At 49.0% G+C, this 26569-nt stretch overlaps 2 protein-coding genes across 2 annotated transcripts; both read left to right on the top strand.

Annotated features, from left to right (window-relative positions):
* Window positions 1–1026: 1026 nt before the first annotated feature.
* Window positions 1027–17161, top strand: LOC143832305 (trehalase-like). Its single transcript, XM_077326527.1, has 15 exons — window positions 1027–1175; window positions 2259–2359; window positions 4913–5060; window positions 5678–5765; window positions 6920–7020; window positions 8306–8398; window positions 8875–8991; window positions 9338–9460; window positions 9594–9643; window positions 11924–12124; window positions 13365–13582; window positions 13815–13926; window positions 14676–14788; window positions 16417–16470; window positions 16868–17161. Exons 1-15 carry the CDS (start codon window positions 1081–1083, stop codon window positions 16967–16969), a joined length of 1716 nt encoding a protein of 571 aa, XP_077182642.1. The 5' UTR covers window positions 1027–1080; the 3' UTR covers window positions 16970–17161.
* Window positions 17162–20047: 2886 nt separating this feature from the next.
* On the top strand, window positions 20048–26371 carry RBM8A (RNA binding motif protein 8A). The gene is made up of 6 exons (XM_077326515.1): window positions 20048–20232; window positions 21928–21987; window positions 23038–23115; window positions 23270–23406; window positions 24549–24685; window positions 25971–26371. The coding sequence occupies exons 1-6, from the start codon at window positions 20166–20168 to the stop codon at window positions 26014–26016; spliced, it is 525 nt and encodes a 174-aa protein (XP_077182630.1). The 5' UTR covers window positions 20048–20165; the 3' UTR covers window positions 26017–26371.
* Window positions 26372–26569: the final 198 nt, after the last annotated feature.

Below are 26569 nucleotides of genomic sequence, written 5' to 3'. Positions count from 1 at the left end.
AGTAACCAGGTTAAGCACCTTGATTCATTATTATGTTAGCATTAGAAAGGGCTAGATCCTGTCAAAGAAAGACAAATAAAATTTCCAGAGCTGTTGAACTGTTTATTATACAATTACAGGAGACAGAAAAAGCCAAATCACAAAAAAAAGTTACAGCCTCCAAGCCCATTTTTGACTTCTTGCAAACAAATCATTCCTAATGACATCCCCTTCCTGACAGTCTTTCTGCTAAATTTGTCAGCTGCTAACTTAAAGACTCCTTCAAATCAGTTTGTCGTTTGGTTTTTTTGGTTTTTTGTTTTGGTATCATCCCTGCTTTATCAACGTAGCGTGTTCACCTATGTGAGTTCTTTGCGCAGCCCTAAAGGAGGCCTCAGCAGCCCTAACATGGTTGTGATCAGGCCAAAATAGATTTTCTTCCCCAATCCAAGGGACTTGGCTTCAGTCCTTTTGCCTCGAATAGCCCTTAGATCTTCTTCCCCCACCTAGCTTACACGCAAGGCATTCCTGTTGCCAAATAGCTGGACTTTACAGGGCTTGCCATATTTTAGTGACTAATCTCAGTGGGACAACGGATATCCAGGTGTGTGTCATGGTTTGAAAATTAACTGGCCTCAAGTTCACAGAATCCAGCATCTTAGACCGAATCTGTTTCTCAATGAACAAAGAATTGGGCCCAATTTGAGTCTTCCTGACTTGGCCATAACAACACGAGGGAATTGAAGTCGGAAACTTATACTGGGCTAAATTTCAGGCTGCCAATGGGCTCTTTCCCTTCTTGCAATCATCTGCAACCAGACATTGAAAAAGCCAGTCTGCTGTTGCCATGTTCTCGCTGTCAAAAGCCAATACACCTACAAGCACATTCTCTCTGCTGACTCAGATGTGATGTGAAGGACTCATGTTTCATGTGTGCAGGCTTGTGAAGCAGGAGAAAATAAACTCTGGCAGGGAAATTTGGCCACACCTCCAAGCCCTAGTTACACTTCAAAACCACCCTTCGGACTTGATTTTACTTCCTGGATGTTGTACGGATGAGACCTACCTGCTGGTCTGTGTAGCACTTTCACCTCTGCCAAGATGCCAGCCCTACCCCGTTGGGTGCTCCTGGGCCTCTGTATGGCTGTTCCCATCTGGCAAGCAGCGGAAGGCCGTTTCCCACCCCCCTGTGACAGGTGAGCGAATGTCACTGATAACGGGGAGGCAAATAGAGTGTGAGGCTGGTTCTGTTCTGTCCCAGCTGGCTCAGAGATAGCAGCTGAGACTCAAGTGCTCAAGCTAAGGGTCCAGGTGGTTGCAGTGGGAAGCTGTTTGGCTGGGGAAAATAAGGGCCTCTCTGTGAACCATACCATAAATGACTTGAGCTGCATCCAGGAAGAGGGACAATCAGGGATATGGGGACAGTGAAAGAGACAGGATGGGTGGGTTAATATTCTGGCCCAGAGCCCTCAAAATCAGGAATGCAAGCTCTTTTGCTGTCTGCTGCAGATGCAGAGGTCTGTTCTGAACTGTGAGGCATCTCAACTCACCGAAAGACCTTGCAACAAAAGAGCAGGCATGGGCTCAGCCTCTGAGGCAGTGGGGTTAGGGCAAAGTGAATGAGTGGCACAGGAATCAGCAGGCATCATGAAGGCCTGGGAGGTGCCTTCCGTTCCCCTCTATGCCATGGGTGAATCTGAGCCAGTGATTTGTCAACCTACCTCATGGGCGATGGGAGGATAAAATCGAAAGGGATCAAATTACATGCCACCTTGGATGATATATTTATTCATATATGAACCGTGTTTATCCCCAGCAAGGGAGCCAAGATAGCTTACAATAACCTTTTGTTCGTGTTATCCACAACAACCCTGTGAGGTCGATTAGGCTGAGAGCCAGTCACCCAGCAGTCTTCCATGGCACAGTGGGAATCTGAACCCGGTTCTCCCAGATCCTAGCCCAACACGCAAATCACTACCCCACAACGTGTGAGTCCAGTGGGATCTTTAAGATTTTCTGAGTAGGCACATTTTGTCAGACACAATAAAACAGACTTCTAGGTAGAGTTTGGGGGGTGTTAATTGCTAGGAAAGGCTAGTCCAGATGCAGAAGTCACTGAGCAATGAGTAGGGCTAAGATTGGACTGAAGCAAGTTGGTAAGGCCTGCAAATGGAAGCAGCTGGACATACAAAGAGCTGTGCTGTGTCTCCTTTCCTGGAAGGATTGCATCTCCTGTTGGTGCTGAGTGCCTCTTGCTTTGTGTCTTTGCTTTCCCCTAGTAAGATCTACTGCACCGGAGAGCTCCTGAGGCAGGTCCAGTTGGCCAAGCTCTTTTCCGACGACAAACACTTTGTGGATATGCCACTGCGGGAGAGCCCAGGTAACCGGCCAAGCCCCACCCAGGCTGCTGCCCATCCTTCTCTGAATTCGGCACAGGGAAGGAGTTTCGTTTTCAATCCTGCCTGCCAGCTAACAGAGTACAAGACCCCCCCTCCCCCCGAGCCCACTTGTTTAATCTGGATAGGACACCATGTGTTCAGGACTTCTAAAGAATCCAGACCACATGGTTTCAAACCTTTTTGCACCAGAGCCAGTTTGGTGTAGTGGGTAGAAGCGTCGACTTCTAATCTGGAGAGCCAGTTTTGATTCCGCGTTCCCCCAGCTGGGTGACATTGGGTTCGCCACAGTACTGATAAAGCTGTTCTGACCAAGCAGGAATATCAGGGCTCTCTCAGCCTCACCTCCCTCACAGGTTATCTGTTGTGGGGGAGGAAAGTGAAGGCTACTATAAGCCACTTTGAGACTCCTTCGGGTAGAGAAAAGTGGCATATAAGAACCAACTCTTCTTCTTCTTCAGTAATATCAGGGCTCTCCCAGCCAAACCTACCTCGCAGGGAGTCTGTTGCGGGAGAGGGAGGGAAGGCGATGGAAAGCCACTTGCAGGCGCCTTTGGATTGTAAAAAGCAGGGCACAAAAATAAAACAACCCAGCTCTTCTAATTGGTTGCAATATTTTACAAAATTCATCCTGGTGGTTGGCAACCCTAGTTAGTGCTGTGTAAATAAGGCTACGCAGCACTAACTAGGGTTGCCAACCTCCAGGTTTAATTTTTGTCCAAGCCTCTATCCAAAGATGCCCAGTGGGAGGCCCAAAGCTGTTCTCAGAAGTCAAGAGAGCAAATCTCAGGAAACCAACCTGCACCCCTGCAGATGGTTTCTTCCCATTTTTGTGTGAATGTATTCAGCTGGGGCGACTGATCCTGGATCTGGGTGACTAACACAATACCAGATTTTCCTGTTGGTAACAGGTCTGAAAGCTCCGCCAGATTATGTCCAAGCTCCAAAACACCCAAACGTGCATTGTTTGGAAGCCTGAGGTTATATAACAGGCTGAAAAGACGTGGAAGGATGTGGTCAAGATCTGACTCATCGGGCAAGACGAGAAAGCAAACTCTGCCTTAAAGACCAAGGCTGTCAAACAATCAGACCAGCCTCTGCAGGATGTAAGACGAGCCCTGCGGGGTCACACCAAAGGTCCATTGGGACCAGCAGTCTGTTTCCCACAGTGGCCGGCCAGATGCCTCTGGGAAGCCCCACAAGCAGGGCATGAATGCCTCCCAATCTGTATTCAAAGGTAGATTGCCTCTAAAAATGGAGGCTCTATTTAGACATCATGTCTTTGGTGAGTGTTTTTTGGTTGTTGGGGGTTTTTTGTTGGTTTGTTTGTTTTGCCATCAAATCACAGCCAACTTATGGCAACTCCTCATGGAGTTTTGAAGACAAAAAAGACAAAAAGAGCAGACCTGCTAGTGCTCAGAAAGCCTGGGTATTCTTGGTGGTCTCCCATTCGACTGCTAATCAGGGAGTTCTTGCTTCGGTTGCAAGAACTGAAGTCACAACACTCAGCAATAAGCACAGATTTGTACCCAGCAAGGCACAATTCCTGCAATCACAAAATTTCAATCTAGGGAATGAACGTGGATGCAATCAGCTCCCCCCGGTACCCATAACCTGATAAACACTCACAAGAGGCCTGCAGGGTTTAACTTGCCATGTAAAGCATGGAAGATGGCTAATGCAACACGAACAGGCTTTGTCAGTTGTGCAGACCTGTTGGTTAAATGGGGCAAAATATCAAGTCCCAAATGCGATTGTGATGCAGCCTGCAAAACTATTTTCACAGAAGTGTGAGCATCGTGCTTCCCAGGGAGATGTGACAGAGCTCTTTGTACTCTCTTCAGCTGCAATTGAGTGGACTGAAAATTTAGATGTTAGTATTTAGGGAAGAGGAGGAGGTGAAGAAGAGTTGGTTCTTCTGTGCTGCTTTTCTCTACCAGAAGGAGTTTCAAAGTGGCTTCCCATCGTCTTCCCTTTCCTCTCCCCACAACAGACTCCCTGTAAGGTGGGTGAGGCTGAAAGAGCCCTGATATTACTGCTCCGTCAGAACAGCTTTACCAGTACTGTAGCGAGTCCAAGCTCACCCAGCTGGCTGCATGTGAAGGAACGGGGAATCAAACCTGGCTCGCCAGATTAGAAGTCCGCACTCCTAACCACTACACCAAGCTGGCCAATCTACCTATTTTATGTGATTATGTATGCTTCCTGTGTGGAACTGCCGCATGATAAATACATATGGGCTAGCCCGGGCCATCCAGGTCAGGGTAACTTGGGGAGCTGATGCTCCATGAATTTCTCACCTCTCCCTTTCCGACAGCAGAGCTCACTGATCATTATGCCATGTGAAAAAGTACATCCTATTTTGAATCTGGAGTTGGTGGGGGTGTAAACCAGGCCTCCGATGGGTGAGCCAGGCACCAGCCAGCCATGGGACGTATTGCTCTCCCCTCCAAGTCGCACTTCTGTCATCCCAGGATTGGTAGAATTGCACCCCTGCACGTTCTGCCCACGCCTTCCTTTGTTTTTCTCTCTCTCAGAGACTGTTCTAGAGCGCTTTCAGCAGCTGGTGAACACAACACCCAGCGGGGCCTTGTCCAAGCAGCAGCTGGCAGAGTTTGTGGAGTCCCACTTCTTTCCCCCCGGACAGGAGTTTGAGCCCTGGGAGCCCCCAGACTGGACAGGCAGGTATTGCTTCAGTTCCAACCTGCCTCTCCCACCTTGATATCATGCGATGGCTAAAGTGGACCTCTTTAATAGAGAAAAGACAACAGCTGTATTTGTTGCTAACTGGAAACCACTTCTGGTTGTTTTGGGTAATATGAACAAAAAAGAAGTGATGGTATTTGACAGGGGTGGCCAAACTGGCTCTCCAGATATCCATGGACTACAATTACCATGAGCCCCTGCTGGCATGCTAGCAGGGTCTCATGGTAATTGTAGTCCATGGACATTTGGAAAGCCGCAGTTTGGCCACCCCGGTGAATGGTTTTCAGGATTAAGGGGGAAATATGAGTTTATAGGAAGATGAGGGATTTTAAGTGTTCTATGTAACATAGTGTAACAGATGAATAATTTGATTTATCTTCATCAGAGATAAAAATCGGAAGGCTCTTCTTTCTTGTATTTTGTTACGTATGTTTCCTTTTTCTGTTTTGTTGTTTGTTCATTCTGTTATTAAAGAAACTAGATTTTTAAAAAAACAATAACCTTGACTTCCTCTACAGATCTCATTCCAATAGATTAAACCTCCTCCCTGAGTCTTTTTGTCTCCTTGAGTCTTTTTCTCTCTGGTCCTTTCCCAGCCCACAGCTCCTGAGCAGGATTTCAGATCCAAAACTGCAGTTGTGGGCCTTAGAACTGAATGCAAAGTGGAAGCAGCTGGGAAGGAAGGTAATCCTGAAGAAGTACCAGAACTGGAGAGGGTACTGGAAAGGGTCAGGGGATAATGTGGAGACAGAGAATGCAGCAGTCTTAATGCACAATTGTACCTTCAGTCTGGGAACTACCAAAGTGCTAGTAAAGCTTCTACTGTCCCTTTAAATCTTATCCTTTCCTTCTTTGCCAGCTCTGCTTCTCAGCTTAGTTAACCACTTGAATCAGTCAATTCTCATGGAGGATGGGCTATCTTTTTTTATTTTGTGGGCAGGGTTTTAGTGCTGATTACAGTTTTCTCTTTGAAGCGAAAGCAGAGATTCTATCTTATTTTTCACGAATGTCATTTCATAATTGCCCAGTTCCATATTATGTAAGTGTTGTCAGTTCATGACTGACTTACGGTGACCCCAGTAAGGTGCTTCCAAGAAGTGGCGCGATCCTGCAGAATATGATTTGGAAGCAGAGCTGTGGACATGCCCACCCGGGACCCCTCTCCTTCCTACCCACCCCAGGCCCATCACTGGCCATTTTGGGGGGGAGGTGGGTCAACATGACCACATATCACTCAATAAATGTTTAGCAAATAATAATAATAATAATAATAATAATAATAATAATAATAATAATAATAATAATAATAATAAACTCCCACCCATTCGGGTTCCACAAATCCCTGGTTAGAATCATAGAATCGTAGAATCATAGAGTTGGAAGGCCCATAGAAGCCATCTAGTCCAACCCCCTGCTCTACGCAGGATCAGCCCTAAGCATCCTAAAGCAGCTGAGGAAGTCTGATGGACAATGCTGCAGCAAAGCTAGTGAACAGGAAGGAATTTGTTAAGATGAGGAGCAGAAGCAGCAAAGAGGGAAAGTGACAGATGAAGCTTGTTGCCTGGGGAAACGGCACCTTTGCAGGACTTGGGGCACTTCCAAGTCAACATGGCAGCAGGATGCATTGGCAGATTTGACTGGGGGAATAGCATGTTCTGTTAAGTCCCGTAGGGAACCATGGATTCAGTGCTGGCTGCTGCTGATGGTGGGGGAAGCAATGCAAAAGGCCCTAGCTTGGAAGTCGTTTTGGCTTGGGGAGGAATTCTACATACATTGTCCTGAGTTCCCAAAGAAAGGCAGGTCACACATGTAAATAAATAAACCATTTCACGTTTCAGATTTCAGCAGAGGTGAAAATCAAGCCTGAACGTTACTCCTTGATGTATGTGCCCAACCCACTGATAGTGCCAGGCGGTCGGTTCATTGAGTACTATTACTGGTAAGGAGCAAGGACAGCCTCAGGGGTGGGGTGGGGGACAGGATGGAAGGGCTGTGTGGCATGCCCACATAATGATGTGGCTCAGTGGTAGAGTATCCCCTTGGCATACAGAAGGTCCCACATTAAATCCCCAGTAGCGTTACCATGTCCCTCCTGGCAATCAGCAGGGGATACGGGAGGGGGGGGGGAGAATGAGAAAGTCCTAGGCCTTGTTGCTGGTGTTGTATGGGCAGTGACATTGTCATGCCAGCGACGTCTTGGCAACACTCTGGTATTTGGGCAAAAACTCTATGGTAAAACTGGCTTCTTCCATAGAGTTTTGCCCAAATATCAGAGCATTTCCTAGGCTTTCTCCTGGCAAGCCCCCCCACTACCCACCTATGCCTGGCAACAGGGGCCCTGCCCTCCACTGTGGGTCTGGCAACCCTAATCACATCATCTCCATTTCAAAGGCATAGTCATGAAAGACCTCTTTGTACAACCCTGGATAGCTGCTGCCAGTTGGAGGAGATAACACTGACTTTTGTCATTCCAGCCGCCTAAGGGGTGAAAACTGTACGTTGTTATAGTTGTCCCAGGCCTTTTCTGTTGTCCCCCCCTTTGACTTGCAAGAAGGTCCTCTTGAAAAACAGAGGTAGCCAAAGGGGGCTTGAGGCCTGCTCAGGTTGTCAACTCCAGGTTGGGTAATTCCTGGAGATTTGGGGATGGACCTTGAGGAGGGTGGGTTTGGGAAAGGGAGAGACCCCCAGAAGGGTATAATGCTGTAGAGGCCACCTCCTAAAGCTGCCTTTTCAGCCAGGGGAGCAGTTTCTGTCATCTGGACATCGGCTGGAATGCCAGGAGATCCCAGGCCCCACCTGGAGGCGTGCAACCCTAAGCCTGCCCCTCATGGGAGCTCTGAACCATGGGGGAGGTTGGGGTGTGGTCCTGGGCACCTGTGCTGCAACCCGCTGCAAGACGGTCTACCAGGAGCATCGGGATATAAATCTAATAAATATTAAATAATATAATAATTGAAGATATCGTGCAGTTTGGTTTATACTCACCAGAATCTCTACTGGGAAAGAATGTGTGTGTTTGTGGGACATATGACCCTGGATTATATTAGCTCTCCCTTGATCCAACTGAGCATGCTACTGGGCAACAGACTGGCCCCAGCCATGGGGGTGTTCCAGTTTTCAAGCATGAAATGTGGGGAGGGTCCGTTGGTCCTCAAGAAGTCTCAAATTGCTGCAAACTCCCCCCTTGGGATGGCGAGTGGTTAAGGCCCGGCCTCTTCCTACAGGGATTCTTTCTGGGTGATTGAAGGCCTCCTGCTGTCTGATATGGTCGCCACAGCCCGGGGCATGATCCAGAATTTCCTGTACCTTGTGGACAAGTAAGAGAGGGTGTCTGGGGACAGGTAAGGGCCGAGGGCCACATTCCCCCCCCCCCAAGCCATGGAGAGGAGGAAATAGCAGAGGCTGCGTTGGGGCACAACCTGCGCCAAACTCTGCCATGTTCAGGCATGAAGCCCCAAAGTAAGAAGAAGATAAGCTTTTTAAAATATATACCCCGCTTTCCCCTACCCAAAGGAGTCTCAAAGCAGCTTACAAACACCTTTTCCTTCCTCTCCCCACAACAGACACCCTGTGAGAGAGGTGAGGCCGAGAGAGCTCTGGTAGAACTGTGACTGGCCCAAGGTCACCCAGCTGGCTCAATGTAGAGGAGGAGTGGGGAATCGAACCCCGTTCTCCAGATTAGGGGCTCCCGCTCTTTAACCATTGGGTCTCCTGGTTGGGTGGATGGAAGATATGGCAACCCACAGAATGTGTCCTGCACTCCTCAGCTGCAGCTTTTGCTTCTTGGGAACAGATTTGGGCACGTCCCCAATGGAGGCCGCATCTATTACGAGCGACGGAGCCAGCCGCCCTTCCTTACCCTCATGGTAGAGAGTTACCTGAAGCGGACCAATGACACAGCCTTCCTCAGGTAACAGACCTCAGGTAACACAAGGAGATTTCATTGCTTGTTCTTGGACATTGCTTTATATAATACAGGGGTAGTCAAACTGCGGCCCTCCAGATGTCCATGGACTACAATTCCCAGGAGCCCCTGCCAGCGAATGCTGGCAGGGGCTTCTGGGAATTGTAGTCCATGGACATCTGGAGGGCCGCAGTTTGACTACCCCTGATATAATATGTTGATGATAAAGTTGTAGTGCCTTTTACGATCTGACTTCATGGTTTTCACAATGCTGTCCGTGGTACACGGAGGTTTACTGTCACCTGCTGCCCGTAGCTGTGATTCGTAGCTAACAGCCCTGCCCCTTTTCCAGAGACCACATCCATCTTCTGGAGGCTGAGTACCAGTTTTGGCAGGAGCAGCGCGCTGTCAAGGTGACCGCTGCGGGCAAGGAGCACCTCTTGAATCGCTACAACGTCAGGGTCGGGGAGCCCAGGTGAGGTGGGGGGAATTGCTGCTGCGGTTATTTGACAGTTCCTGTGCCGTTCTCGAAGCTGGCTCTGGTCTCGGGTGCTGGTCACTTCCTTGCCAATAAGAAGCACGTTTTTCTGTCTTCTTTCATCCCTCAGGCCTGAATCCTACAGCACAGATGTGGAACTAGCAATGGGCATGGATGAAGGTACATAAAGAACTGCTACATTTAACTCGGAACAGAGAGGCTGCTACTGTCTTGGCTATCAGGCTGACAGCTTTTCTAATGGTTGTCTCTTTAGGTGTCTTTTGCAGCTACAGTATTCTCCCCTCCCTTTTGAGTGCTGTAGTAATGAATGAGTGTTGATGATTATCTTATATATATGAGCCCCAGAGAGTACTGCGATCCAGTAACGTTGTTGGTGTCAGCCATTCAGTAGAGTCCAGCTCTTTGCGATCCCATGGCACAGCTGTTGCCATGATCCCTGATCCCGCACCACCTCCCTCCCTCAGCTGTGCAGATCATTTCCAACCACTGTGCCCTTTCTTGGCCTGGTTTCCTTTTTCCACTGACCAATCCGAGCATAATTGCTTTCTCCATTAAGTAGGATCGCGTGATATGTCCAGCGATGCATCAGGCTTCATGTGCTGTAGTATTTCCTTGTTTGCGACTTCTGCTGTCCATGGAACCCGCAGAAGCCTTCTCCAACACCAGAGTTCAAATGAATCTATTCTTCATAGAATAATAGAGTTGGAAGGAACCTCCTGGGTCATCCAGTCCAACCCCCTGCAATATGCAGGACACTCACAACCCTCTCGCTCATCCACTGTAACCTGCCACCCCCTTGAACCTTCACAGAATCAGCCTTGTCCAAGCTTCTCTAGTCCAATTTCTTTATCGTCCAACTTTCACAGCCATGTGACTACTGGAAATACAATAAGTCTAACTAATCTAGATTCGGGAGTCAGGCTTATGGCCTTTGCTTTTCCATGTGAGGTTCAAGCTTGTCATTGCTGAGTGACCCAGAGCGATTTGACGTTTTATTGCCATACTGCAATGGCCACCCCTATCAATTTGTGATCCAAGAACAATGAATTCTTGAACGCATTCAGCAATATCAACTTGTTGAGGCCCTAAAGAAATGTGCCTGGCCTCAACCAGAGCCAGAGCTTTCTGAGCCCTGGTTCCTTCCTTGGCGGAAAGAGCTCCCCTGGGACATTGGAGCCCTGACTGAACTTACTATGTTCCACAGGGCCTGTAAGATGGAGCTCTTCCACCAGGCTTATGGCTGAAGCCAGCCTGGAAATTACATCTCCAAAATAAACAGGCCTTTCTTATTCTTCCCACCCTCTGATGTTTTCGTCAATTAAGTTACGCCTGGAATGTATTGTTGATGCAGGTAACTTTGACAATTCTTAATACTTTTAAGAGCCTCTTGTGGCGCAGAGTGGTAAGGCAGCCGCCTGAAAGCTTTGCCCATGAGGTTGGGAGTTCAATCCCAGCAGCCGGCTCAAGGTTGACTCAGCCTTCCATCCTTCCGAGGTCGGTAAAATGAGTACCCAGCTTGCTGGGGGGTAAACGGTAATGACTGGGGAAGGCACTGGCAAACTACCCCGTATTGAGTCTGCCATGAAAACGCTAGAGGGCGTCACCCCAAGGGTCAGACATGACTCGGTGCTTGCACAGGGGATACCTTTACCTTTAATACTTTTAATTGTGATTTTAGAGTTTATAGATGTTACTGCTGAATCGTTTTATTGGTTGTAATGAATGCTTGGTTTTTACCGCCCCAGGATGGGGGACCAAGAAGGTGGCATAGAAATTGATGAAATAAAAAAATATAGATATATTGTTTCTGACTTTGAAGTCTGTAAACTACTTGGAGCTCTTGTGTTCCAGCAGAAAAGCAGCACATAACTGATAAACAAATCAAATTACCTGTCTTACTAGGTAAGCTAGAGGTTTAGTACTATGTGAAACAGAGAAAAATACTCTCTATCCCCACCAGGCATAACGTTTAAAATCCTTGTCTTTAGTCTAAACTTCAGAAGTGCCCAAACTCTTGTGGGAAAGGTGCCCCAACCCCTAGGCAGCCAGCTCCGGTTTGGGAAGCTTTGAAGACTTGGGGGGCAGAATCTGTGGAGGGTGGAGTTTGGTTAGGAGAGGGATTTCAGTCTATTGCCACAGAGATCAACTTCTGAAGTGGCCACTTTCTCCGGGGAAACTCATCTCTGCCAGCTAGGAGATCTCCATCTACCATCTGGAAGCTAGAAACCCTAGTGAGCATTGCCCCCTCCCCCCAACCCAGCGCCTAGTGATTTACATTTAGCTTTACATCAACTTAACATTTATCATAACCTGGCATGGCTGAGGACTGCTTACATTGAGAAGAGAGAGCTGGAGCTAAAACCTGGGGGTGCTGAAGGTTTCCCCTGTCTTATCCACCTTCAACGCCCCCCCTCCCCCTTCCTGACTTTTTTCATGCAGAAGCCCAGCAGAACCTTTGGGCAGAGCTGAAAGGCGCGGCTGAGTCTGGCTGGGATTTCTCGTCACGCTGGTTCCTCCCGGGGCCGCCTCCCTTGCCAGCCACCCGGAAAGACACCCAGACCAGCACGGTGATACCTGTTGATTTGAACGCCATCCTTTGCAGAACCGAGCGGCTGCTGGCCTCCTTTTATAAGGCTCTGGGTGAGGAGTGGGCATGTGGTGGGGAGTTCCATCGAGTCGCAGCTGAATTACGGCCACCCCGTTTGGTTTTCAAGGCAGGAGGCATCCAGAGGTGGTTTGGCCACTGCCTGCCTCTGCACAGTGACCCTGGACTTCCTTGGGGGCTTCCCATCCCAGTTCTAACCGGGGCTGACCCAGCTTCCAAGAACAGGCTAGCCTGGAGCACCCCAGGCAGGGCAGGAGACCATGTACTTGGCCCCAAAGCAAGTGAGGTATTGGTGCCTCTTCCTGAGGAAGGTCCTGGTTACTTGAACCCATTTCTCGGATCACTCCTACCCAAAGGTGAGCTCTGGGGAATGGGTTGGAATTGACAGATCCCGCCTGACCACCAGCCAAGGATGGAGGTGAAGCATTGCCAGATCGAGGTTGGGAAAGTCCTGGAGATTTGGAGGGTGGAGGCTGGAAAGGACAGGGATCTCAGCAGGGTACAATGGAGAGCCCATCCTACATGTTAATTTTCTCTAAGGGAACTGACCTCCGTAGTCTGGAGATGAGCTGTAATCCTGGGAGATCCCCAGGTCCCATCGGGAGGCTGGCATCCCTAGGCCTACCTGAAGCTGGGATAGCAAGCCAAGCTAAGAACCATCACATCCAGAGAATCATTTTTCTAAACGGTCATTGGAAACCTACAGACAAAATTTGTCATATTTCCACCTCCCCACTTCCCCAAGAATGCCCATGTAGTTTGTAAGCTACTGGTAGCTTGTTCCGATTTCATAGATTAGCGTGTGCATTCCCTAAAGACCAAGCAAAAAATTGCAAAAAGATCTGCTCTAAGCTTTATTCATTCATTTATTTTGTTTTCTGAGCTGCCTACCTGACAGATCATCTTCTGGGCTTGCAGAAGCTCCCAGGTTCAATCCCCAGCATTTCCACCAAAAACAATCAGGTGGTAGGAGATATGAAAGACCCCTGCCTGAGACCTTGGAGAACAGCTGCCAGTCTGAGTAGGCAATACTGACTTTGAGGGACCAAGTCAGAAGAAAGCAGGTTCATTTCAGGAGCTCTTCCTACTCCATGTTCTGTTTCTAAGACGGAAGAAAACACGGTCACATGCTCCTTCCCCTAACCAGGACGGGGGCGGAGAGTAACTCCGGATATTTTCATTCCTCAGCAGTAGCTTTCAAAAAGGAAAAGGTTGGTGATCCCCTGGCCTTATTGGTCTTCGGATCTCCATCAAATAACCATGCCTCCCTTCAAGGAAACGGCGAGAAAGCCGACGGCTTCCAGGCGGCTCATGAGCGTCGAGCAGCTGCGATCCGGGCTGTCCTGTGGAACGAGAACGCTGGGGTCTGGCTGGACTACAGCCTTGCGCGGCGGAGGCACAACGAGGCCTTTTACCCATCCAACCTCACCCCTCTGTGGGCAGAGTGTGGGGTGGAACCAGCTGCAGCTGAAAGGGCCCTTCTCTACCTGGAGGTAAGCAATCCTCAACTGCGACATACCAGGCCTTTTTCACTAACTCATCCGACCTGCGGGGATGGCCTGGGGTGGGTGTCTCTTGGAATGCCAGCCACACTTACGTCAGCCCCCTCCTCATTAGACTGTGGACCCTTCTCCTTCTGACCCCCCTGACCCCATTTTCTTGCTGCCCTCTTGCTAGCATTCTTAGTGGTGCCTGTGTTCCATGTCACTCTTTGTGTGCCCGCAGGGGAGCTCTGCGCTGTCTTATACCAACGGGATACCCACCTCGCTAGCTTCTACAGGGGAGCAGTGGGATCTTCCAAACGCTTGGGCCCCCCTGCAGCATCTGGTGATTACAGGTAAGGACTAGTTACTAAATGGCCCAGTCGAGGCACCCCATCTGTGGCCCCTGGGATTGTCATGCTCCTGACAATGCTTGGGGATCTTCAGCTATTACAAGTGGATCTCCAAATGATTAAAATCAGTCCCCCCGGGAGAAAACGGCTGACTTGGAGGGTGAACTCTGACATTACACCCTGCTGAGGTCCCTCGTCAAATCCCACTCTCTTCAGGATCCATTCCCCCCCCCAAATCTCCATACATTTCCCACCCCAAAGCTGGCAACTCTAGTGACAACCTGAATTGGTCTTGTATGAGCTCTGAAGGAAGTCTTCCTACATGTAGGAGATGCCCCTCAGCAAATAGAATCAGAGAGGAGGGGGAGATTTCAGATTTCCCCATCTGCACAACCTCCTTTCCTTGTCCTTACGTGGCCCCCTCAATATGGCAGCCATGGCCAATACAGTGCCTGCTGACACCTTTCCTGGCTCTCATCACATGTTTTTAGAAAGTAGGTGGGTCCAGGGAGGGATTTTGCCCAGTAAGATTTCTGGATACTTGATTGGCTGTGCAGGTTTTTTTTACATTGCTTTGGGTGTAGTGGCCACCCCAACTCAATGACCTTCGACTAAAGCTAAGCCATTTTTGGTGTTGGAGACCCAAAAGTGCACTTCCCATGTTGTAGAGGTTCCTCACTCAGGGCGGACATGTTTTCCCTTCCCCCGTATGGCCAGAATTCTCACTGACACCCCTTCTTCATGCTTGCTAGGTCTGGCCAAGTCCCCATCTCCCCGGGCCCGTAACCTGGCTTTTACCTTGGCGCAGAACTGGGTGAGAATGAACCTGGCTGCCTACGAGAAGTACCACGCCATGTTTGAAAAGGTGAGGGTCCTTCTTTCCAGCCCCTGAAATCTGCACTGAGGAAGAGAGATGGTGTTAGGCTTGCCAGGGACCACTAGTGTGTGTGTGGGACTGCTAGCTCCAGGTTGGGAAACTCCTGAGATATAGGGCTAGAGCACGGGGAGGGCAGGACCACAGTGGGATATAATGCTACAGAGTCCCCCTCCAAAGCATCCATTTTCTCCAGGAGAACTGATCTCTGTAATCTGGAGTTGAGCTGTAATTCCGTGAGATCCTATTGATGGCAACCTCCAGGTGGGACCTGCGGATCCCCCTGAATTACAACCCATTTTCAGACTACAGAGATTAGTTCCCTAGGAGGAAATGAATGTTTTGGAGGGTTGATTCTATGGCCCTGTATCCCCTTCCCAGGCTCCATCCCCAATTGTCCAGGAGTTTCCCCACTCGGTTCTGGCACAGTCAACCCCTTCCTCCCAAATCCTCTGTAGGTGGCTAGGGTAGACCTGGCATCTAGGAAATCCCCTGGTGTTCTGCGGAAGCATCCTGAGATGGTGTCTGTGTGTTCAAGGGTTCAATACTTAGGGCAGACCATAAAACTACAACACAGGAAATAGAATAGTAACAATCCACAGCACCTCTCCATCCACGCAAGACGACCTCGGCTGGTAGCTGGGTTGTTTAGATGGTTATTACTTCTGCCATATGGTTCTATATTTTTTGTAATTTTTATGGTGTTTTAATGTGGGTTTAATTGGAGGTTGTATTTTATTGTATTGTGTAACCCACCATGAGTCAGCGTGCTGAGAGTGGCGGGTAATAAATCGAATATAAGAAGAAGTGGAAGAAGAAGAAGTTCATGAAGCTCACAGGGGGACCTTGACCTGTCACTTTTCCCTCTCTCATTAACCTACCTTCCAAGAATAAAACTCCTTGGAAAAAAGGTTAAGGTTAAAAGACCCAATTCTAATAAAATTAATAAAGCTGAGCAAAGATATTTGACTCCTGAGAACACAGTTTTGGCGGAAGTGGGGAGGAGAAAGAAGAACAGTTGCTTCCTATCTTGGGTTCTCGTGGCACACCCCTATGTTCCCCAAGCTATGCAAAACTTGGTTATTCAGGAGGGCTCTACTACAGAGATAATAGGGTAGCACTGTCCCTAGGAGAAATGATTAGGCAATGTGAACTATGCGCCTGGGTACACTTTGCTGAATTTAGGATCCTCCTGGATAAATTAGCTTCTGTTAGGTCAGGGGTAGTCAAACTGCGGCCCTCCAGATGTCCATGGACTACAATTCCCAGAAGCCCCTGCCAGCATTCGCTGGCAGGGGCTTCTGGGAATTTGTAGTCCATGGACATCTGGAGGGCCGCAGTTTGACTACCCCTGCGTTAGGTGTCATGCTAACCATATTTCCAGTCGGCTCCACACCCCAAATCCTGTTGTATTTTTACAGAATGCCTCATCCTGTTGATTTTATGGACTCCCCATCTAATCCGCCTTGAGGCGCAGTGAGAAAGGCAACTATAAATAACACAAACAAACAAATAAAACGAATGAGTGCATGTTGTGTTCGGGCAAAAAAGCCCTTGATGGTGACTCTTTCTCTGACGCTGAAAGCTCTCTCCTCTTAATTCCTTCTCTCTTCTTGTAGTATGACGTAGAAGGAGATGGGAAACCAGGCTCTGGGGGCGAGTATGAAGTACAGGTGAGGCTGTTTTCTCTGCCCAAAATAAAGCATGGTCTAGACCTGTTGGGGTTGCCAGCCACCAGGTGGTGCCTGGAGACCTTTTAGGATTATGACTGATCTCCAGGCATCAGTTCTCCAGGAGAAAGCAACAGCTTTGGAAGGTGGCCTCGATGGCATTATACCCTGCTGAAGCCCCTCCATTCCCACTCCCCACCCTCCTCAGCTTCCAACCCCCAAATCTCCAGGTCTTTCCCAACCCAGAGCTAGGAACTCTGGGAGCTGCAACTGCACTGCTGGGGTTAGAAATGGGTTGGGGGTTATGGGCCCCAAAGCTGGGTCTCCAGAAGTGTTCCTCCCTCTAAAGGGGGCGAGGGAACAAGGTGCCTGTCCTGATGTTTCTGATCTCTCCTTACAGGAGGGCTTTGGGTGGACGAATGCTGTGATCTTTCAGCTCCTGGATCGCTATGGTGACCTCCTCAATGTGACAGGCTCATCTGTGTCCAGCTCCGGGGTTTGAATTGGGGCCTTCCTTAGTGGCCCAGCAGCCATCTTTTGTTTGGGAGGTGATGGTTGGGGTTTACCCTGGCATTCCTTCCCCAGGACCTTCTCCCCAAAAGCAGATTTCTCTTTGGCCTCATCTTATGAGACAGTCCTCAATGTTGGCTTTATGTGAGGGCAGGGACAGTGAATAAAGTTTGTTGCTTGCTTGCTTCCTTCTCCGGTGCATTTTATAAATCTCTCACTCCAAATAAGAAAAGCAATGAGGGATCAGAATGAGAATCCAACCCCGCATCTCTTTCCCCAAGCAAGATGGAAGAACAGAAGCCTTTTCTGGCTTGTTTGTCTTCCAGCCACTGGTCTGGAGTGCACCTAGATTCAAAAACAGTAGAGGCCAACAAAATGTTCGTGATATAAGCTTTTGAAAGCCAAACAAGGACTCCATTCTTTGGATGAGACCTGATGTTCCCCCAGAATTACAGATAATCTCCAGACTGTTATGATCAGTTACCCTGGACAAAATGGATGCTATGAAGGCTCCATCCCCAAATCTCCAGGAGTTTCCCATCCTGGATCTGACTATCCTTACCCCTCCATCCCCTGCCGGGGGTACCTGACAGCCTCAAAGTCCCTTTGTCAGAAGCTCTTGTTGGTCTCTAAAGTGCTACTGTGGACCCGACTCTCTCTGTTCTTCTTCAGTCCAGCATGGCTGCCCCTCTAAAACTATCTTGGGTACTAAGAGGTATGCTGTTTCTGAACATCGAGGATTTATTGTGGTAGCAGCCTCTACTGACAGACCCATCCACATATAAACTTGTACAGGGACTATTTGGCTGGAGCTGACCAAAGGTCCATCCATTCCAGCATCCCATCATCAACCTTAGCAGGCCAGATGCTTCAAGGAAGTTCTCCAAGAGAGCACAAAGGCAATGCTCCCTCATACGCATAGTGGTATACAAAGATATGCTGCTCCCGAAGAGGAGGCTCCATTCTTAAGAGATACAAATGCATCCTATATAAGAAGATCTTTGTTGGATTGGCCCAATGGGTCAACTGAATGTTGTTTCCAGCAATGACTAGCCACATGTACAGTTGCCAGCTCTGGATGTTTTGGGGGTGGAGCTGGGAATGGGCAGGATTCTGGCAGGGAGGAACCTTAGTGGAGTATAATGCTATGCAGCCCACCCTCCAGAACGGAACTCTTTAGACTGGAGAATAGCTGTAATTCCTAGCCACAAGCCACCTATGCTGTTTAATGTTCTTCCCTGTTGCTTGGCTCTTGGTGGAAAGTGGCCCCAAGCTGATTTAAAGAGACCCTATATTGTTTTCAATGCAAGAGACATTCAGAGGTGGTTTGGCATGGCAGCTGTGGGCTTTCTTAAAGGTCTCCCATCCACATACCAGCCAGGGCTGACCCTGCTTGGCTTCTGAGATCTGAAAAAGCCCAAGTGCAGGGGGAGAAGAACACAATTTTTAAAACTACATTTTAGAAGAAGAGTGAGCAAGGATCAGACTAAAACATCACAGCAGCCAGTCTGTGATCACCAGATCACTACACCAAGTTGGCTCTGTGTAGTCTGTGCAGCCAACAACAACAGTAATAATAATAATATGGACAGGGTAAAAGCCTGAATGGACATTAAACAAGAGTGCTGCAAAAATCAGTGAGATACATTACTGACACTTGAGAACAGTATTTTGGAAATTAGAACTGGAAATCCTGTATGTTTATTAATCCTTAAAAAAAGGTAAAAAAAGCCTCAGGTAAAAAAAGCCTCAGGAACACCCTGGAACGGGCATTTAATACATAAGAGTACCGCAAAAAACAATGGGATGCATTACAGACACTTAAGAACAATCTTGTCGTAATGAAGACGTGTAACTCTCACTTCTTTATTAACCCATTCCAGGCCAAAATGCCTCTGGGACACCCTGGAACAGGCAAGCGCCACAAATATGTCTGCATTTAGAATTCCAAAATGTTGTTCTGGAGTGCTTTTAACACGTTTGGGCCCAGAACGGGTTGATGAAGGTGGGAGAGTTCTGCGTTTTCATTTCTAAAGAATTGTCCTTAAATGTCTGTAATGCATTCCATTGTTTTTTGCAGTTCTCTTGTTGGTTTAATGCCCGTTCTGGGGCGTCCCAGAGGCATTTTGGCCCAGAACAGGTCAATAAAGATGTGAGAGTTACACTTTTTCATTTCTAAATTATTGTTCTTGCATCTCAGTATTGCACCCCACTGTTTTTTGTGGCACTCTTTTTGGTTTAATGCTCTATCCGGTTTTTACTCCGCCCCATAACAATACGTTTTGATTTGTAACCCGCCCTTCCAGTGTTGGTCAAGGCGGGTAACAAAATTAAAAGCACCATCCCGTCAAGTGTTACTGACGGGCATCTACCCGGTGTGCTCCACGCGAAGTTTCAAGTAACCATGTCGATCTGCTACCGGATCATTCACGCGATTCACTTTCTCTGTCTCTCTATACAAATACCGGCCTATTGTAACGAACGGGTAAGTAGTGCTCCCATAGAGATACAGAAACCTTAACCCAGAATAAACTTCGGTAAACATTGAGAGAGCCTCTTGTGGCGCAGAGTGGTAAGGCAGCCGTCTGAAAGCTTTGCCCATTGAGGCTGGGAGTTCGATCCCAGCAGCCGGCTCAAGGTTGACTCAGCCTTCCATCCTTCCGAGGTCGGTAAAATGAGTACCCAGCTTGCTGCTGGGGGGTAAACGGTCATGACTGGGGAAGGCACTGGCAAACCACCCCGTATTGAGTCTGCCATGAAAACACTAGAGGGCGTCACCTCAAGGGTCAGACATGACTCGGTGCTTGCACAGGGGATACCTTTACCTTTACCTTTAAACATTGAGAGCCACTTTAGACCACTAGGGGGTGGTGGAGTGTGAGTGGTTTCCCTCTATCCCAGGACTCTCTATGGTGACGCCTGCATAGCTGCTGGGAAGCCCCACAAAGCCACCCGCCTCTATCTATGTCTACGCGTCGAGAAGGGCGGGGTGTAGCCGGAGAGACCTTACCAAGATGGCGCCCACAGCTCCCGCTCACGTCCCCTTCTTCCCAGAAGGCCGCTAGCTCTGTCCCGCCCATCCGGCCCCACTGCGCAGGCGCGAGGTGGCCGTTGTTTCCCGTCGCTCTTCGGTCGTCGCCTGGCTCGGCGTCTCTCTCGTGCCTCGCTTCGGAATTTGGCGGACCAAAATGGCGGACGTGCTGGACCTTCACGAGGCGGGCGGGGAGGACTTCGCCATGGACGAGGATGGGGACGGTGCGAGGCGGGGCTTGCTTGGGAGGGGGAGGGCTGCCAACTTTGGCTTGGGCGCTTCCTGGAGGTTTGGGGTCGGGGTCTATGGGGAGGTTTGGCTCCGATGTGACTCCAGATCATCCTCCGGGGAAGGGGCCTGTGTAGCCTGGAGATGAGTTCCGATTCGGGGGAGACTCCAGGCCCTACCTGGAGGCTGGCAACTCTGGGTGCGTGAGTGACCCTCTCATCCCGCCGCCCCTCTCCCTGCCCCACGCAGCAATCAGGCCTCTGCCTGCATTTTCCTTGTTCCTGTTTAGGCTGAATGAAGTCTTCTCATAGGGCGAAGGGATTCTCCTGTTCTCAGCCACGAGGGCTTCCTGTTATGCCTCCTGAATCTCACCTTGTCCTCACAACAATCTTGTGGGGTAGAGCTAAGCTGTAGTGCAGGGGTAGTCAAACTGCGGCCCTCCAGATGTCCATGGACTACAATTCCCAGAAGCCCCTGCCAGCATTTGCTGGCAGGGGCTCCTGGGAATTGTAGTCCATGGACATCTGGAGGGCCGCAGTTTGACTACCCCTGCTGTAGTGCTTGGAGTATTACGTAGGGGTGATCAAACTGTGGCTCTCAGGATGTCCATAGACTACAATTACTATGAGGCCCTATCAACACCATGAGCAGGGGCTCATGGTAAGTGTAGTCCATGGACACCTGGAGAGCCACAGTTTGGGCACCCTTGCTTTAAATACATCATGCTGCTCTGTTTCCACTGCCTGACTTTGGCTCAGATTCACTGGAGGTGGAAAAACGCATCTTGACTGATGAAGAACAGTTGGTTGTCATAGGCCGCTTTTCTCTACTCGAAGGAGGCTCAACAGTCCCCTTCCCTGTTCTCTCCCCACAACAGACACCCTGTAGGGTCGATGAGGCTGAGAGTGCCCTGATATTACTGCTTGGTCAGAATAGCTTTATCAGTGCCGTGACGAGCTGGCTGCATGTGGGGGAGTGCAGAATCGAACCTGGCATGCCAGATTAGAAGTCGGTGCTCCTCACCACTACACCAAACTGGCTATAATTTCATGTCCACTAAAGTTAATCTGCATATAGAAAACTAGGATATCAAGGTGTAAACTTACTAGTTTTTTACATTTAGGGTTTTTTTTTTACATAGACATGTTCTGTTTTTTAAAACTCTACTGCATTCTGACATGGTAGAGGCAGGCTCAGGTTTATCACTTTTGTGAAGGACTCAGCTACTACCCAGACCCCTATTTTTTATTCTTTCTGACTTGCTTTCTGTTTAGTTATCTAAAAGATAAATGGCCATATGTGCATATTTGGGGATTGGGCTCCAGAGATATCCTTGTAGAACACCCCCCCTCCAAGTCACTTGTACAAAAGAGGCAAGTTTCCTGTACTTCTCTCCCTGCCCCTGATCCAACCATTGATTTATAAATTCTCGTTGGCTTTGATGGCCAGCTAAAATAAGTGCCCGCCAGAATCCTTCCTTGCCCCTGAGGTTGTGCTTTGAAGCACTTTGTGATTTCATGGGCGGTCCCTTGCTTTCCTTCCCCAGCTCCAGGCTCAGGAAGACGGGTACCTGTGGGGCTAGTAGCCAGTGACAGTAAATTGTGTTCATTGCTTATGAGAAAACTTGCTTATTCTGTGCAGTTTGTGTTTATTGACCCAGCTGTATTCTCCTCTGCTGTCTCTTGTTCTAGAAAGCATTCACAAGCTGAAGGAAAAAGCCAAAAAGAGGAAAGGCAGAGGCTTTGGTTCTGGTAAGTTGTTTGCCTTGTCTCTTCTGTGCTGGGTTAATTTCTTTGGTGTTCTGCCTATTGATGTGAGCTTATCCAAAACTATCACATGAACTTTGAAAAGTTGGATTCTTATGTTCTGCTAGTGATAAAGGGAAGCTAGCTGGCCAGAATTCATGCAAGCTGTGAACTCTTGTCTCCTTCACAAGGGGAAGAGACACACTTTATCAGAGATATTTGGTGTATCTTCCAAGTCCAGCAAAATTGTGGGGACGAACTCTTTGCCTTCCATTGCAAATCTGGCCTAGAGAAGGGGGCTTGTCATTCTTACCCTCACCAGAAACAGGAAGCCTATTTGCTGTGATGGGCAAATGGGAATAGTATGGCCTATCAAAGCTTTGCTCAGAAGGCTAATAGACATAACAGCCCAACCTGAGTGCTGCGCAGCTGGCTGGGAAAAAGGGTCGGCAAGATAATGTCTGCAAAAGAGAGGTTCGTTTCCTGGGCAAGTAGCTAGTTGCAAGACAAGGTAATTCTTAATGCTTCTCCCAGTGTATGTCAGCAGAGGATGAGAACTTCTCTGCAGTATTCGTTTAGCCTTCTGCTTAGGACAGGGTTTCGTGAACCCCGGAGGTTTCCTGTAAGCCCTGCAAGGGTTTCCCAAATGGATGGGAGTTAAAATTTGTTAAACATTTGTTGGGTGATATGTCCATATGTTCAGGTCAACCCGCTTTGCCCTCTCAAAATTGCCATTGATGGACCTGGAATGGGAGGAAAAGGGAAGGGGTCCTGTGTGAGTGTGTACACAACTATGCTTCCCACCCATATTCTACACGATTGGGCCACTTCTAGGGTTTCTCGAAGCCTGAAAAATGTTTCAAGGGTTTCTCAATGGTAAAAACGTTGAGAAAGGCTCGCTTAGGGGCTGTAAGAAGTAGGAACTGGGTAATGGCTTCTTAGGAGAAGAGACACGAAACCACAGCCTGTTATTCACATGGAGCGAGCCCCTCCCCCCCCCCCCCGAGGATTCTGTCTGCATCTACATGGCTTGTTCTTTTGTGTGTCTGTGATCAGAGGAGGGTTCCAGAGCTCGAGTTCGCGAGGACTACGACAGCGTAGAGCAGGACGGGGACGAGCCAGGCCCACAGAGATGTGAGTATCCTCAGAGTGTTCATCCGTCTCCCTTCACCTCTTTCTAGGGCTCTGTGGAGGGGGTGGAAGTGGATTGCTGGGCAAGGCCCGTAACTCAGCTGTTTTGCCCAAGTACCACTGATGGCTTCTTGTGTCTCGCTTTCCATTCCTACAGCGGTGGAAGGCTGGATTCTCTTTGTCACTGGGGTTCATGAGGAGGCCACAGAAGAGGATATTCACGACAAGTTCGCAGAATTCGGTGAAATCAAGAACCTGCACTTGAACCTTGACCGTCGGACAGGCTACCTGAAGGTAGGGAGGGGTGTTTGGTATCTTTGCAAGGATCTGGCGGTGTGTATATAAATGGATGGATCCCTCCGTTGCCCCAAGGCTGTAGGTTGGCTTTTCCTGGCTTCAAAAAGAGGAGGGTATCAGCTGCTGGGCCTCTTTTTTCTCCAGCCCCTGCAGCAGCTAGGCTTTGCACTTAAAGTAAAATTAGGTGCCAAGCTTGTTGCATTCAGGAATAAAATGGGTGCTGGATTAGGGGGGTGGAGTGGAAGAACTTTGCGGACAGCCTCCCCCTCCCCCCAGTACCTGGAAAGGCTGCAGGCAGCTGTAAGGGAACTCATCGACAGGGGCAGCTCTCACACAGCAGGGATTTGTAGGCTGCAAGCCTCAGAGGGAAGTGGAAGGAGGAGGGGGTGGTCAGCGGTGGGACAGACGTCCTGAGTGGTTGTTTAGTGCTGAGTGGCACTTCAGCCATGAGACCAGCTCCTCCTCCAAGACCTTACCAGAAATATTAAGTGGAACAGATAGAGGGGTGGGCCTGGCACTCAGAACCCTCATCGAAGAGGGTGCAAGGAAGGAAATGTAGAAGGACGACGTCATTTCTGGCAGTGCAGAAGTAACCCGGTGAGATTTGGAATTGTATTCAAGTTCTTGCCATCCAGTGATTTGCATGTGCAAAACGTTATTATTAATCTTATGTCTTGATATTAATATTAATCTTATTAATCTTATGTCTCTAGCCCTCATTGCTTTAATCCCTATATGTATTGATTTGGCATTGTTTTGGCGCTGGTGTAATTTTGTCCATTTGTTGGAAATTGCTGGTCAAAGGACCTTAAATAAATGAATTGTAAATGGCTTAAGTTCTGACTGTGGCAAGCTTGCTCTCTCTTGTTGGCCGCATTGGTGAGCGGACATTGAACCAGCCTGCAGTCCCTGGCGATTGGCCATTCCCCTGGGTTGCCCATTCCCCTCACCTCTGGAGTCACAATGCCGCTCTCTGCCCAGAGGCCATGAGAGGCAGCTTCGTAGCTGGCTGCAGAGCAGGAAACTAAGGAGAGCAAATGATTGAACTCTGAGCGTGCCGGATGTTGAGATGGAGATGTGCGGGAGCTTCCTCGGAGGCTGGCTTTTGCTCCTCATCCCTTCGCCTCCTTCCCCCACAGGGTTATACACTAGTGGAATACGAGACGTACAAAGAAGCCCAGGCGGCGATGGAGGGTCTCAACGGGCAGGACCTCATGGGGCAGCCCATCAGCGTCGATTGGTGCTTCGTCAGGGGGCCTCCCAAAGGAAAGCGCAGGTGAGCGTTTCACAGCCGTGGGAGCAACTGGGCCCATCTCTTAACTTGTTCCCCTGATAGCATACAGGAAGCTGGTGCTTTCAGTGAATTGTCACTGTGCAGCTTGGTTCAGACCTCATGCAAAGCAACAGCGGAATTTAACCGTGGTTAGTGTGGTAGTCTGAAGGAGGGCCACTCTGTTAGCCATAAGCAGCTAGGGTGCGTCTATCTTGGTTCTTAAACCGTGGTTTGAATTTTAGTTAGCTACCGTCTCAGTGAGGCAGCTTGGTGTAGTGGTTAGGAGTGCGGACTTCTAATCTGGCGAGCCGGGTTTGATTCCCCGCTCCCCCACATGCAGCCAGCTGGGTGACCTTGGGCTCACCAAAGCACTGATAAAGCTGTTCTGACCCAGCAGTGATATCAGGGCTCTCTCAGCCCGACCTCCCTCACAGGGTGTCTGTTGTGGGGAGAATAAAGGGAAGGTGACTGTAAGCCGCTTTGAGGCTCCTTCGGGTAGAGAAAAGCGGCATAAGAACTCTTCTTACAGTTTCACAGGATGTAAAAATAACATCCTGGCTTTTCCTTTGCCACTCTCCTTGATCCAGTGCCCGGAAGGGTACCCTTCAGGTCTCTGCAGGGGAAGTATGGAGACTGTAAAAGCAGCACTTGTCAAAGCACTAAATTCTGATATCACAAACTAGCCATAGTTAAAACAAGGTATGCTTATCTGCTACAAGCGGGGGGTTTTGGTTGGCCATCTTCCAAAATGTAGGGATTATTTTGCAAGGTAGAATAAAAAGTTACCAGCTGTCTGGTCAAGACGTTGCAGAGGTGCATCACACTGACTCTACCAGGAAACAAAGTTCAAATTTTGTTTCTGCTGGTTTTACACAGTTTGTCCCTCTCAGTGTATATTTATTTACTTCATTTATGCCCTGTATTTCTCCCCCGTGGGGACCCTTCTCTCCTCCATTTTATCCTCACAACAAGTCTATGAGGTAGTTTGGACTGAGAGTTTGTGATTAACTCATGGTCACCCAGCAGGATACAATGGCAGCAGTGTGGGGATTTGAACCTGAGTCTCCCAGGTCACAGCGTGAGACACTAACCCTTGCACCGTGCTCGCTCTCCAGGGCATGAGGTTTGCCACTTGGTTACCTTCTTAGGTCAGAAGGGGTCCTGCAGCCCATCATGTGGCTGGCTCAAGGCCCTTCAAAGAACTGATTCTAGGGTGTTGTGCTGCATGTCCGAACTGCCGTTCAAAAAAAATGTGACAGGGCTTTTAATCTCATCCGTTTCATTTCAGGGGCGGCCGTAGGAGGAGCCGGAGTCCTGACCGGAGAAGGCGCTAAGGAGAAACCATCGCCACCCCCTCCTCTTTTGCCAGGGCATAGTATAAGTTTGTGGCGAATGTCCTGGAGCTCCTGGTGTGTGCGGGCAGACCTGTGAGCTGGAATATGCCTCTGGCCTTGCCCAGGGTTTATTTTTTTAAATAACGCTGCATATGCCCTCTAGAATGTTTTTTTTTTTTATTTGCATCTGTCTCAAAATACATGAGACTTCCCTTACTGGTTTCCTTGGAGCCACCCTTGTCCCCTCTGTCGCAACAGAACTCGCCCGGCTGTTCGGTTTGAGAAAGGACTCTCCGAGAAGACAGTGTTCAAAATAAAAGGCCGTTGCTTTTTTTAAAAAAAGAAAAGTCCCAAACTCTTGTATTAAGCCTTTTTTTTACTTTATGAAACGGGTGGGGTGTAAGATGTGGCCTGCAGTCGCAGACAACTATAACTGTCGTCCGGCAGCCTTCCCTTGCCGGAAGGGACAGTTGGGGGCAGCATCGGGACCCTTGAACTTGATCTTGCAGGATCCCTCAGAGATCCTGACCGTTTGTGGGCTGGCAGTAGCCGC

The sequence above is a fragment of the Paroedura picta genome, chromosome 1 (assembly GCF_049243985.1).
Source record: "Paroedura picta isolate Pp20150507F chromosome 1, Ppicta_v3.0, whole genome shotgun sequence".
Taxonomy (NCBI): Eukaryota; Metazoa; Chordata; class Lepidosauria; order Squamata; family Gekkonidae; genus Paroedura; species Paroedura picta.
This window is presented reverse-complemented; position numbering and strand designations above follow the sequence as displayed.